The sequence below is a fragment of the Protopterus annectens genome, chromosome 2.part1 (genome assembly GCF_019279795.1).
Source record: "Protopterus annectens isolate FY-2018-M chromosome 2.part1, PAN1.0, whole genome shotgun sequence".
Classification (NCBI taxonomy): domain Eukaryota; kingdom Metazoa; phylum Chordata; order Ceratodontiformes; family Protopteridae; genus Protopterus; species Protopterus annectens.
In genome coordinates, this window is record NC_056729.1 from 773,012,771 (window position 1) to 773,026,353 (window position 13,583).

The window sequence follows — 13,583 nt, forward strand, 5'->3', positions numbered from 1 at the left end:
CGGGCCAATCAAAAATAAATAAACACAGAGCTACTTCTGTTTTATGCGAAACATCGCAGTTCCGCATTAAACAGAAGTAGCTCTGTTTTGCGATTTTTTGATTGGCCCGTATACCAGTATACGAGCCAACAAAAATTGCTAAACATGGAGCTACTTCTGTTTAATGCGGAACATCGCAGTTCCGCATTAAACAGAAGTAACTCTGTTTTGCGATTTTTTGATTGGCTCGTATACCGGTATACGAGCCAATCAAAAATCGCTAAACACGGAGCTACTTTTGTTTAATGCGGAACACAAGAAGCTCCAAGTTTAGCGATTTTTGATTGGCCCGTATGCCGGTATACGGGCCAATCAAAAAAAAAAGACAAAGCGGAGGCTGCCCGGGATTTAAACCGGCAGTGCGAGACTCGGGATCAGGCTGCTGATTCCTGGACAGTCCCACCCAAATAGGGATGTCTGGCAACCCTGTAAACTGGCAATGAAGTACATGAACCACAAAGGATATCACTCCATCAACTGACAGGTGGTCTGTAATGTATAAGGTGTCACCTGCAATATGTGTGTGTGTGTGTGTGCAGAAAACCTAGGCGGTTATCACAGCCCATACATATGGTGCACCTGTGACCTTTACCGATGGTTTATGAGGAGTGATCTTCCACAGCAGCATCTTGCTAGTGATGCCAGATATTCCCATGAAGTCTGATTCATGGCAAACAAAAGAAATCCACAAAATCAAAAAGACACCAAATGTACAGGGACAGATATGCCTGGATTGTGTAAACACAAACCCCCTGGACCAGATTGTCAATACACCAGCAAGGGGTGCAACTGTGTTGGATCTGGTCTTTACTAATATGGGAGAGTGCTGCACACCTCCTATTGTAATGCCTTCCCTGGTAAGGTCAGACCACAAAACAGTCTCCTTTGGAGTAAAAATAAAATCTGGAACCCCAGCTAACCCTGGAATATTCACTACTCTAAGACTAATTTCCTACTATTAAGTGATAACCCGGAAAAAATGTAAGCTCCCATAAACCCTGAGAACACCGCTGCCTATGAAGTAGTGTTCACAGAAGCATGTTAATAGCTGCAGAGAGGCAGCTGTACACACCAGGAAGAAGTACAGAGCTAACTCAAAAAACAAGTCACCCTGGTGGAATCACAAATGGAAGAAAATCATGGCAAAAATTATTAGGTGCAGCACCCAGCAGGATAAAAATACTCTCATCAAAATAAACAAACAACTGAGAGCACAGATAAAGTCTACCAAAGACAAATTTGAGGTAAATTTGGCCTCCTAGGCCAAGGAAAACCACAAAGCATTCTTTAGCTATCTCTACAACCTCAAAGGCAATACAAAACTGTGTGCAGAGCTCATTGTAAATGGAGAAATCTATACTGAGCCAGAAGATATAGCAAACCAACTGGCTGACAAATTCATCTCTAACTTTACCCCTCTGTCTCCAGCAACCTTCCCTCAGGAAATAACATCAAATATAACTCCCCTGGTATCACTAGGGATCAGTACCTTAATGTTCTCTCTAAGGCCAAGAACACTGCATCAATGGGACCATACAATATCCCAGGATGACTTCTAAATAGCATGAAACATGATCTGTCAGGCCCTCTGGAATTGCTATTAAACTGTAGCCTCCAAACAATCTTCATGCCTCATGAATGGAGAACAGCAACAGTCATCCCTCTGCACAAAGGTGGGCCATCTACAGGCCCAGAAAACTACATAAGTTTTACTAGTCTCATATGCAAAGCCATGGAAAGAATTATCATGGAAATGATCAATAACAACATAGGAAACCTCCAGACACTGGACTCAGCCCAGTTTGGTTTCATCAAGGGCAGGTCATGCCTACTGAACCTGGTGAACTTCTTTGAGAAGGTCAAAAAAGCAATGGTTGAGGGCAAAATGGTTCACAATGTCTACCTTGGCCTGGCCAAGGCATTTGACACAATCCTCCAGTCGGGCATTGTTGACAAACCTAAGAGGTTAGGTACAAACCCTTATGTCATCCGGCAGATAGCCAGCTGGATCACAGACAGGACCCAGGAAGTTAGACATGGGGAATCCTCCTCTACAAAGAGGTCAGTCACAAGTGGAGTCCTTCAGGGATCAGTCTTGGGACAGAACCTTTTTGGCATTTACTTGTCTGAAGTCAAGGCTAATTAATGTCAATGGCCTATAGCTGACTAAATTTGCAGATGATTGCAAATTAGGAGCTGTCACTGAATAACCCACTGACACAAATGTTCTACAGAAAGGGCTGACACAGACAAATAACTGGTGCCAGAGCCGTAGATTAAAACTAAATGCCAAGAAATGCATAATAGTATCTTTCAGGAAGTCATCCACCCCTGGAAACTATGATATTTTCAATACACCCCTAAGAGTTGACCCAGAAGTCAGGGACTTGTGGACACATATAGACAGTAATCTAGCCTTTGACCATCACATGTCTCCAGTAATGATGAGATCATTCTATTTTGTGCAACTTATAAACAAAGGTATGGCATCTAAGTCCAAAGACGTCATTGTTCCACTGCATTCAGCATTCATCAGACCTATCATTGAGCACAATGCCCCATTTGGTATGTATCTAACCAGGCATATCCAACAGTTGTAATGTCCACAAATGTTCCTCACTAAAAGAATACAGGGTGTAAGTAACATGTCCTATGCACACCGCTTCAAGGCCCTATGCCTGCATTCTGTCTTCTACAGACTGTTGAGGGGAGATCTATGCCTGGCATACAGGGCATTGTCAGACCCCACTCTGATGGACCTCCTGCATATCTGCAAAACAAAAAACACCAGAATTACCCATTCCAAAAACTTAAACCTTGGCTGAGATATACATAGGACCTGCTGGAGAGACAGGTATATATTCCAAAGACTACCTCTTCTCTGGAACAAGCTCCCCATCCATGTGAAGCAGAATTCTTCCTTAACCCAATTCAAGTGTAACTTGGACAACTGGATGGGGAACAGGAAAGTCATCCTTGGTTTGGCACCAATGTCTCTAATGGACACAGGGAGCCTGTAAATGTTTCATCTGCCAGGCCCCTGCTTGTAAATGTTTCACCTCCCAAGTCCCTGCTTACACATATCAAGGGTACCAGAACTTGTCAGAGAGTTGGGATGCATAGCTAGGCTTAAAAAGGCCCTTGCAGTCATTAGCCTAGTACACACCTATGAACCTATGAACTATGAGTACAACTGTGTCAAATTGCAAAGAAGAAACATTACTGAGTGTATGTTTAGGCTGCTGAAGGCACACCACTATCTGGATTCATCCATTGGTAACCTGCAGAATGACCCAGGCACATGTGGAGAAAATAGTGTCAGTGTGTGCAGTGCTACACAATATCACACTTAAAATAGTGTCAGTGTGTGGAGTGTTACACAATATCACACTTAAAATAATGCCAGTGTTTGCAGTGCTGCACAATATCACACTTAAAATAAGTGTGTGCAGTGTTACACAGTATCACACTTAAAATAATGTCAGTGTTTGCAGTGTTACACAATATCACATTTAAAATAGTGTCAGTGTGTGCAGTGTTACACAATATTACTCTTAAAATAGTGTCGGTGTGTGCAGTGTTACACGATATCACACTTAAAATAGTGTCAGTGCATGCAGTGTTACATGATAACATGCTTAAGACACAGTTACAGCAGGATGAGCACTTGCACAGGCAGCAGCCCCCAGTAAACCCGGCAGTGGAGACAGAGTCAAACGAGGACTTGCTGGAATAGCCAGCAGCAGGGATGATCCTGCCAGATGGAGTGGGCACAGTTTGCACAGCACTTGCAAACAGGCAGTGACTTGCACATAGTATCAGAGCATCACAGAGAACAGTAAAGCAGATAAACTACAGTAAAAATGATGCATGCAATACCAGCACCAGGCTGCACTTACCCATGCATAGGCTAGCCATGCTGTGTATTAGGCATAGACAACCCAAATGACAATCTACAAAGGGAAGTGTACAGTTATCATCTTTTGAATTGGTGGGAAGGGGAGCTAAGGAGTGAATGTTTTTCACTGGGAAGAATGTGAATGTGAGGACTATTAAAGTATAATAAGATTTTCTGTGAAATACCAGTATGGGGGGGGGGGGGCTTTAATGCAAAACTTGTTGAGTATGGACAGTGTCAGTAGAAGTTTTCTAGGTACTGGGGCTGTGGTGGTGTGAGTGTGGGTCTGCAGGGACACAGCTTTAGCGGCAGTTACAGCACTTTAACTCAGCCTTCTGGTTGGGTACAGGGTATGTATGCCAGATGGTTCAGTATCCTGTCCACTAAAGTTGGCTCTACCAGCTGTTGTACTGGATATGCCATGAACCTAACTGGAAGCTGGTGTACTGCATAACCTTTAGTGATGTTTGCCTTGTGTTGTGCCACTATGGCAATGGCCATGGCAATGGGGTTAGCCTCTCTTCAGAATAGACACCACCACAATAGATATTGCTGTGGAAGTGCTAGCCCTGTGGGAGTGGGATCTTGATCATCCACAGACACACTGGTTGCCATCTGTGGCTCAACCAGCTGAACAGCTCTGTGGATGGCTGATCACCCCTTTTCATGTGATCCAGAGACAATGCACATTCCAGTGTGTGACTCAGTCTGTCCAAGCAATCACACATATAGGATCTGCACTCCCATAGATCATCATGCATACCCTGCCTGCATCACTAACTCTATCTCCACATTGGCTGTGGTAGTACTAGCCTGCACCTCCATAATGACCCTGCACATGTACTGGGTTGCAGTGACTGATACATCAACCTCAGGAAGAGGGTGATAACCATGTCTGCTACAAGCACTGTTATTCCCACCATGTGGACTTCTCTGCCCATGAGTGCTAGGGGCAGATTCCAACATTTGTTAGACATAGAGACTGTGGCTGTGGTCTCTGCTAGACATGCAGTGATCATATTCTGTGTGTCCAGTACACACTCTGTACTCTCTGACTACACCATCTCATCACCACCATCAGTATCAGAGGCTGCAGATCCTTCAGTATCAGGTAGGATCAGTTCCACAGTGCTAGTGATGGGTAAGTAATTACCTGTGAATAAACTAAAGCACAAAATATTCTGTCTAAGTATGACCCAGCTTCAGAAGTATAGATGTAACTGAGTTTTACAAATAGAAACAAATGATTAAAAGTAATAAAAAATGAATGGCTAAAAACACAAAAATGACTTTATTACATAAAAATCCAACTAGTAAACGCTTTTATTCCCTTCATGGAACTTCTTCAGTCAAAGTTGTATAATGAACAAACTTATTTAAATACTTAATAACAACAACGTGACCCAAGGCATGTAATGCCTTAACCCTTTCCTTCTAAGAACATCTTTAAAGTTTTCCCTGTCATTTAAATCAGGGTATACACATGCATTCAGCCTAATTTGTCAGCAATATTCTCTCCAATCCAGTTCATCTTCTGCATCAAAACTATATTCACTTCATCAATTATTACAAATTTGAGGCATGCCTTATTTTTTTCTAACAAATGTTTTTTGCTTAACATGTTTTGCCAAGGCATTGCGAACATCAATCTTGTATACTGCTCTTACATGTTCATTCACTCGCATGTAGAATTCTCTAATGGTTCTTCTTATATAAAATGCTGGACATAATTAATACAGAACCATGTATACCACATATTTGGACCTGCAATTAAAAAATAAAATTATAAAAAATAGTAACTTATGTATATACCTTGTGCAGTGGGTGTTAAATTCCTGATGTAACTGTGCCTGTATACCAGATGTCTGACAACTTTAATAAGTCTGATAGTGTCTAAGGGGTGCAGAGAACTTACAAGTACTGATACATAGAAGTAGGCCTACATACCTAGGGAAATATCCATTGGATTATTTTTGGGACCTATCCAGCTCTATCTCAACATTCAGCACTGCACTGTGGGTCTCTGCAGAGGTGCCACTCTTTCTGAGAGAAGCTATAAACGCATCTTTCTCCATGACAGCTGTTACACTGGGTAGACGTCCACCTGTTGCTGTACCTTCCTATACCAGCCTTTTTGTTTGGCAGCGCACTATTTCATAACTGCAACAGTGGCCACCAAGTGCATTAACATTTGTTACAATATCATCCCAGGCAGGGTTCTGGTACGTCTACTCAGCAGCATACAGAGCAAAGAACTATTATCCATGCAAGCATAGGGCCTGGAGAAGCACCTCATTCTCTGCATCTGAGAACTTGGACTTATGTGTGGATATTCCAGCAGATTCACTGGTGTGCTTCTACTTGCCCTGTTTTTTTAGGCATTGATCTGTTGGTATGGAAAACAGTGGAAGTTTCAGCCTTGTTCCTGCATGGTCCTGACAAATCCTAACACCAAACAAACTGGTAACCGAACACAACTGTACCAAAGAAACGACTGGAGAACAACAAACCAAACCAAACTTTAATGATAAAACTGATGGTAACACAAGATTAAATGTTAACCTAGGTTTCATCCCAACCTTAAGGGACTTCATCAGAACAATAATACATGCCTGAACATTCCCTTAAAACACATTTTAGGTAGAAAATAGTATAAGTTATTATATTAACATATTTATATTTGTAGAATTTTATAGATAAACTTTATAGAGTTTACAATATAATGTTTTACATGTGTTTAACTGTTGTATGTATTAGTAATTTAAATGTTTTAAACAAAATAGTATTGTTGCTTTAAGTTTTCAAGTTTATTATTGAATAATTGATTAATGGGTGGGGGTATTTAAGGGAATGTTCAGGCATGTATAATTGTTCTGATGAAGTCCTTAAGGTTGAGATGAAACCTAAATCCTAACACCACCAATGTCCTCCTTGGCCATATAGCATGTTGTTTGTGTGCCTAACAATTATACATCTGGATCCACACTCTAATTAATGTCAAGCACATAGGTTTACTGAGCATGTACCAAACATAATAATCACATATCATTGCAATTGACAAAGGTGACATTACTGTTCCTCTCACTGTTAAAAATAGTTATGCCATTGAGATATGGGCAATGTATGCAACAGTTAAATGTATTTACTGAAAGTGGTATCATATACACTATATGAATATTGCCCATACCTCTCAACCTCTCAGTGATAGAAATTTGGACAAAGACTGACAAAATGGGGGGACTAAGGCCCCAAAATAGGGACATGTTTTAAATATTACTCTTGTAAGCTTAGAAAGTTGCTAGAGTAACAGGATTTGTTTTAACATACGTATTCTGAAGGATTTGAAGTCTGAAACTCAAATGTATGTCATTTAGTGACTTCACTCCTCAGATCATCACAGTCATTTGTCAGAAAAACACAGATTTTATGAGGAACAGACTAAAATATGAGCCGAAAATCTGTACACTTGAGAGGAATGGAATGTTTTGGCATTACTTTTGCTAAATAAACCACAATTTTATGAAAAATGGACCAAAAATATGAGGCAAAAATCTGGACATTCTGCAAAAATCTATATAGTTGAGTTGGCATGTATTGCTTCATATCTGTCTTGCTCATTCCTTAGTTGCTTACCTTATTTTCTTTTCTCTGCATGCTTCCCCTTTTTATCTCTTTCTTATACTCCCATTTTCAACCTTTAATCTAGTCAAAAAACTATATCCGCGGTGGTGCAGTGGTAGCATTGTTGCCTCACAGCAAGAGGTTCTCCCATTCGCTTCTCAGCTGGAGTGCGGGGAGTGCCTTCTCTGTGGAGTCTGCATGTCCTCCCCGCGGTCAAGTGGCATTCTGAAAGACATGCGTGAATGGGTGTGCCTTCGTTGAAGGTTGGGCTGGCAACTCGGCACCGTAAAAATCTACTGCCAATCATTAGCGGATTGGAGTTCCGCTGTGGCGACCCTTAACCAGGAAAAGCCGAAAGACAAACAACAACAACAATCTAGTCAAAAACTAAAACAGCTCACACATGCCCATCTAAGACTTCCAAATCACTTATCTCTTGTAATTGTAGTGTGTGTGTGGCAAGTCACAAAGAACATTGCTAAATCCCATGTACAACTGATAAGAAATGTCACTGATCATTGTATAGCAAATAGCTGGGCTGCCATGTTCTATATATACATATGCACTGGCTTTGCCTGGCACTGGCCAAGCACATGAGAAGAGCATCATTGTGTTTCAGTTTGCACATACTACATAGGATACAATTGTTGATATTTGACTACTTATTCTTGCAATAAATTACAATGCCAACTATGCTTGCGGACAATAGATTAGATCCCAAAGGTGGTGTCCTGATGGGTTGTTTTTGGCTCTCTTTTTCTTTCATTCTGCAAGTTTGTAACAAAATACTGTTGTGTGCTTCCCTAACATTGTCTGCCTCACTGCTTCTGTGGATTAATCTGTAAATGCACAGTGTAAGTGTAGAGGGTTGTGGGTTCAGGTATTTGGGGAGGGTTGTGGGTTCAAGTACCTTCAGCATTGTATGCTTTTTTTTTCTTTCATATGGCAGTTGTGTAACCAACGAAGACCATATTATCCAAACCAACTCCATTGCAGGATAGAAACATTGCCGACATCAATTCCGTCAATTGCATAACCACCAACTTACGTGTTTTCCTGATGTTATTTGTCTCATTGATTCTGTAGCTTAACCTGGACATAATGTACTTGGCACACACTTTAAGCGGGAAGGTTTGTGGGTTCATTTCCCATAGGAGATGCATATAGGCACATCATTTTTACAGTAGGGGGCTTGTTTCCTTACAATTGCATTATAGTAAAGATACAGTGATCAGACTCTGCTGATGCAGTAACTACTTCTGATTGATATATTGATACTTTTCTGTCTCCTACCCATTATATATTGTTTTAAATTGTTTATCTTCAGTTAGTTGACATTAATATCTGTGTGTTTATACCCCCTTGTACATTGTCCTCTAGATTCATGATTGCATCACCATCTCCCTTTGTAGTCTTACCTATGTTATATTTTTGTGTAGGCCTAATTTTCTACCCTCCTACCTTAATCTTACTTCTCTTACTACCTTCCATAGCTCAGATTCTCAGCACACATACATACACACACACATATATATATATATATATATATATACATACTAACAACACACATCCCAAATAGAAAACACACTACCCCCCACACACCCTACCGACACAACACAAACCTTACAACACAAACGCCAACAACCACCACAACTCACTTAACTAACCCTACAGCCGGAAGAAACGACAACTCACTGACACTACATAGCATACACACTCCCCCTAACTCAAAAACCTAACCCCTAAGGTCGACACACTATCACACACTTCACCTACCTGCACCCTAACCCTAACTCACTTAACCCACCTAGCCCAAGCTCTCACTTAACCCGTCCCTAAACTACAGTCCCTCACTAGCACACCCACCTTACCCGAACCATACCAACACACACTCACCTTTCCCACAGCCTAACCCGACATCCCACAATCTCGAGCACTTACCTGACCGCTCTAACTCCGTCACCATCACACACCAGCGATCGCGTCGCACATTCCCTTGTCGGTCTTTTCGGCAAATCACCCTGTTGGTACACTTACCTGTCGGTCATCTGGCGTCGGTGAGTTTCATTAGTAGTAGACCCATATATATATATATGCATACATACACATATATACATATACCATTATGTCAAAAATAGATTAGCACACATACATCATGACCTTGTAGAGCTGCAACAACTGTGAGTGCGAGATCATGCCAGTCAGCCTTGAGGCTCTTGCTTGACAAACAAGCACTACTGCTGTTCGTACTTTCCTGTGGCTGTATGACAGTCTTACATCCGCTTCCTGATGTCCTTGCTGCAGCCATAGCCACTATTTTTAATGAGCTGCTCATTGCATACACTTGCCCGGTTTTATTCATTGTTAATAAACACAGGAGCTTGTCAAGCATGCTCAGTAAACAGAGGGGGGATGGATATGATTGAGTTAGCAATGTTTCTGAATCACAGGGAATGTATACTCATTGCAATGTTTGCAACATGTACTATCCAAAATCATTAAAATTATTTATTTTTCAGATCAGAAAGAAACAAAATATTAATACTGCATGAAGCAGAAGGAACACAAAAAATATATTTATAAACTGATATGTAATATGACACAAAACTGAATATACACAGAATACATTTTTTTTTTATTTCTGAAATGAAAAGAAAGCAAATTTTTCCTAAGAAATTGAAGCTCTTGCATTTTTCTGAATCTTCATTAAAATTTAAAACAATAAAAACATTTTACTTACAAAAATGCCTCCTTGTTCTACAAATCCAATCCTTAAGAACTTTGTGGATGCTGATAAAGATGACGGATGTACTGCAGAAACCTACCACAAACAGCAACAACAAAAAAGGCAGAACTTTAATCTTATAGACCATACCACTTGCAATTATATACTGACTCACCCACTTGTTAACGATGTCCCTTCACAGTGAGCTTTGTTGGAAAAAGAGGAAAGAAGGCAGCCAGACAATTAATTAAAGGTGCTCTTTAGATATGCAAAGCATTCTCCAAGAACATATTATAATAAGAATGGAATGATCTTGTATTTTCAGCATTTAGATTCACATATCGCAATTGAATTGAATGAGATTAGAGAAAACCACTTACTTAGACTCTTAAATATCCCATCATGAAATTCATCAGATTGTTAAATGCTGCTTAGTTTTTCACTGAGATCTTGATATCTTAAAACAATTACCTAAGTAACATTAAACTACTAATGTTTTAACGCATGTTCTTTAAACATATGTTAAGCATAAAGACACAATGTTTCTGATATGAATTGTTTTCACTTACAGCATGAAATAATAGAAGATTATATACATTTTAATATTACAAAGCAAAATAAAACATGCATTGTAATGCCAGATATTTGACTTGCAGGTTGCTGTTAGTGTGTTGCATGAAAGTGCAAAGGAGTATTAAGATGGGAAAGATTGGATGAAGAAGAGATGGTCTGAGAAGCAGAAAATAACAACATGTTACTGAAAGTCTGAGAAGCACTGTTGTATGGTATTTGTAAGGTGTAGAGGTTGTATTAATGGCATCACTCCAACATGGTACTAAATAAAAGAATACAATTGGGAAGCAGCACTCCCAACAAGGCCTTGACTCTTCATATTTTTAATATGTTATACAGAGGCAAGGCTACATATACAGTCATAAAAAAGAAAACAAACCATTACATGTAATTTCTTTTCATGTATTATACATATATAGTCTATTTCTTAACAATTATTATTCAATTTAACATTATTTAGATTGCTCAAGTTCTGCCTTTTCTGACGTTTCATTCCTCTTCCTCACCTAAACATTATTCTGCATGTATTGTTCCATCAGATTCCATTTTGCTATGTAGTTTGTTCCTTCCCTTTTCTGAAGATCGCATCTCTGGTTCTTTTATCACCTTTATGACAATCAATAATTTTGTTATGGCTGGTTTAGCTTTTGATTTCCGTTTTCAAGTAATTGCTTTTTTGGGAGCCAAAAGCATTAAACTTAGTAGGGCCTTACTATGTCTAGGCAATCCGGTTTTATATCACAGCACAAAAAATAATTTTCTTAGTTGCAATAATTTGCTCCTCCAACATTTCTGACAAAGTAACCTATAGGGAATGTTTAAAATCTACTGACTTATTACATTCCCAAAAATGTTCCCAAGTGCCCCTCTCTTTCCATTAAACCACTGACAATTGCTGTCTACCTGTGTAAAAAATATCTGAAGTCCATTTGGGTATACAAATACCTGTGCAAATTCTACCATGCAAAATCCTAAACTGTCTAGATTTTGTTGCATACTTGGGAGCCATAGAAATATTATCCCATTGTGCCTTTGTATATCACCTTTCTAGTTGCCAGGCATTGTTTTATATGCCCTATTAATTATTCCTTTTTAGAGAATGGGCTTATTGTACATTAGTACCCTGAATGAAGAATGAACATTCTCCAACAGGGTATTAATGTAGTAGTAATGCCCGCTGAAAAACATGTCTGTTGCTTCATGACAGCATATCAAGCCACCATGGAGCTTAGACTAAGAAAACGGAACAGCCACCATTATTTTACACTCACTAAGCAGCGCTTTTGCTGCTTAGCGAGTGTAAGATAAAATAAAAGTAAAATAAAAAAAAACGTGTATATGTGTTTGTGTGTGAAAGTGTATGCATGTGTGAATGTGAGAGAGAGATTGGTTGAGCTACTATTTTACTCTCGCTAAGCAGTACTTTTGCTGTTTAGCAAGTGTAAAATAAAATAGAATTGTGTGTATGTGTTAGTGTGTGAAAGTGTATGCCTGTATGAGTGTGACTGAGAGATCGGTTAAGCTACTATTTTAATAAAAATAAGGCAATGCGTGTGACCAATGAAGGCCCTAACCATAAGTTTAAGTTCTTTGCTTTAGAACTCTTGCATGTTAGTATCAGAGGTGGTGATCTCAAAAATAAGACAGAAGCATTAAAACAAAAATGGATTTTACAGCTTCAAGCTGACAAACCCCCAGGATTAAATAGTAGGATCTGTCTAAAACCTTTTCTCAAAGCTAGAGCTTTGAAACATCGGTAAGTTTTTTCATTTAAGATATTTAATGATTTCTCATGCATTCTCTGTATATTTTTTATATTTATATATATATATATATATGTGTGTGTGTGTGTGTGTGTGTGTGTGTTTTATATATACAGACATTTCATATATAGATTTTATTTATCACCATGTCGTATGATTGTGCTTTAACTTGATTTTATATGTTATTTCATAGATATTTTTCAGGTGAGCATTGGCTTAGTGCATCCTAGATCCATGTAATTTGTGCAGACTTAAAGTGGTTAATTACATCCTTATTTTTATTGGCTGTTTTACATTCAAATACTTTGCTTGTTGTTGCATACTTTATGTTGGTCTGAAGGAGCAGAGTAAGATCCGTGAAAGCGCTTACCTTGTCTTTTTTCATTAAAGGATTGCTATGTTTGGAACCTACGTGTTTGTTTACACCCAAGCTACTATTTTACACTGGTTAAACAGCACTTGTGCTGTTTAGCAAGTGTAAAATAAAAAGTATGTGTGTGTGTGTGTGTGTGTGTGTGTGTGTGTGTGTGTGTGTGTGTGTGTGTGTGTGTGTGTGTGTGTGTGTGTGTGTGCATGTGGGTGTGCATGTGTGTGTGTGCATGTGGGTGCATGTGCATGTGTGTGTGTGTGTGTGTGTGTGTGTGTGTGTGTGTGTGTGTGTGTGTGTGTGTGTGTGTGCGTGTGTGTGTGTGTAAGAGAGAGAGAGTGTATACATGTATGAAACTATGAGAGAGAGATGATCGCATGTATGTGTGTTTATGTTGCTGTCTGCGTGTGAGTGAATGATGCATGAAAGCAGAAGAGAGCGAGAGAGAGAGAGTGTGTGTGTGTGTGTGTGTGTGTGTGTGTGTGTGTGTGTGTGTGTGTGTGTGTGTGTGTGTGTGTGTGTTTGTATTTGTGAGAGAAAGTGAAGCGCAAGAGCGATCCCTGGAAGCATCACCTAAGAACTTTGCATAGCTCTCGA

At 39.6% G+C, this 13,583-nt stretch overlaps 1 protein-coding gene across 1 annotated transcript in view; it reads right to left on the reverse strand.

The window, feature by feature from the left end:
* Positions 1 to 13,583, reverse strand: part of LOC122794239 (cyclic nucleotide-binding domain-containing protein 2-like) — a 746,060-nt gene that overhangs the window by 116,878 nt on the left and 615,599 nt on the right. The window contains exon 9 of the mRNA XM_044062478.1: positions 10,299 to 10,379. Coding sequence (XP_043918413.1) covers positions 10,299 to 10,379 — 81 coding nt within the window. The remainder of the gene's footprint in view (positions 1 to 10,298; positions 10,380 to 13,583) is intronic.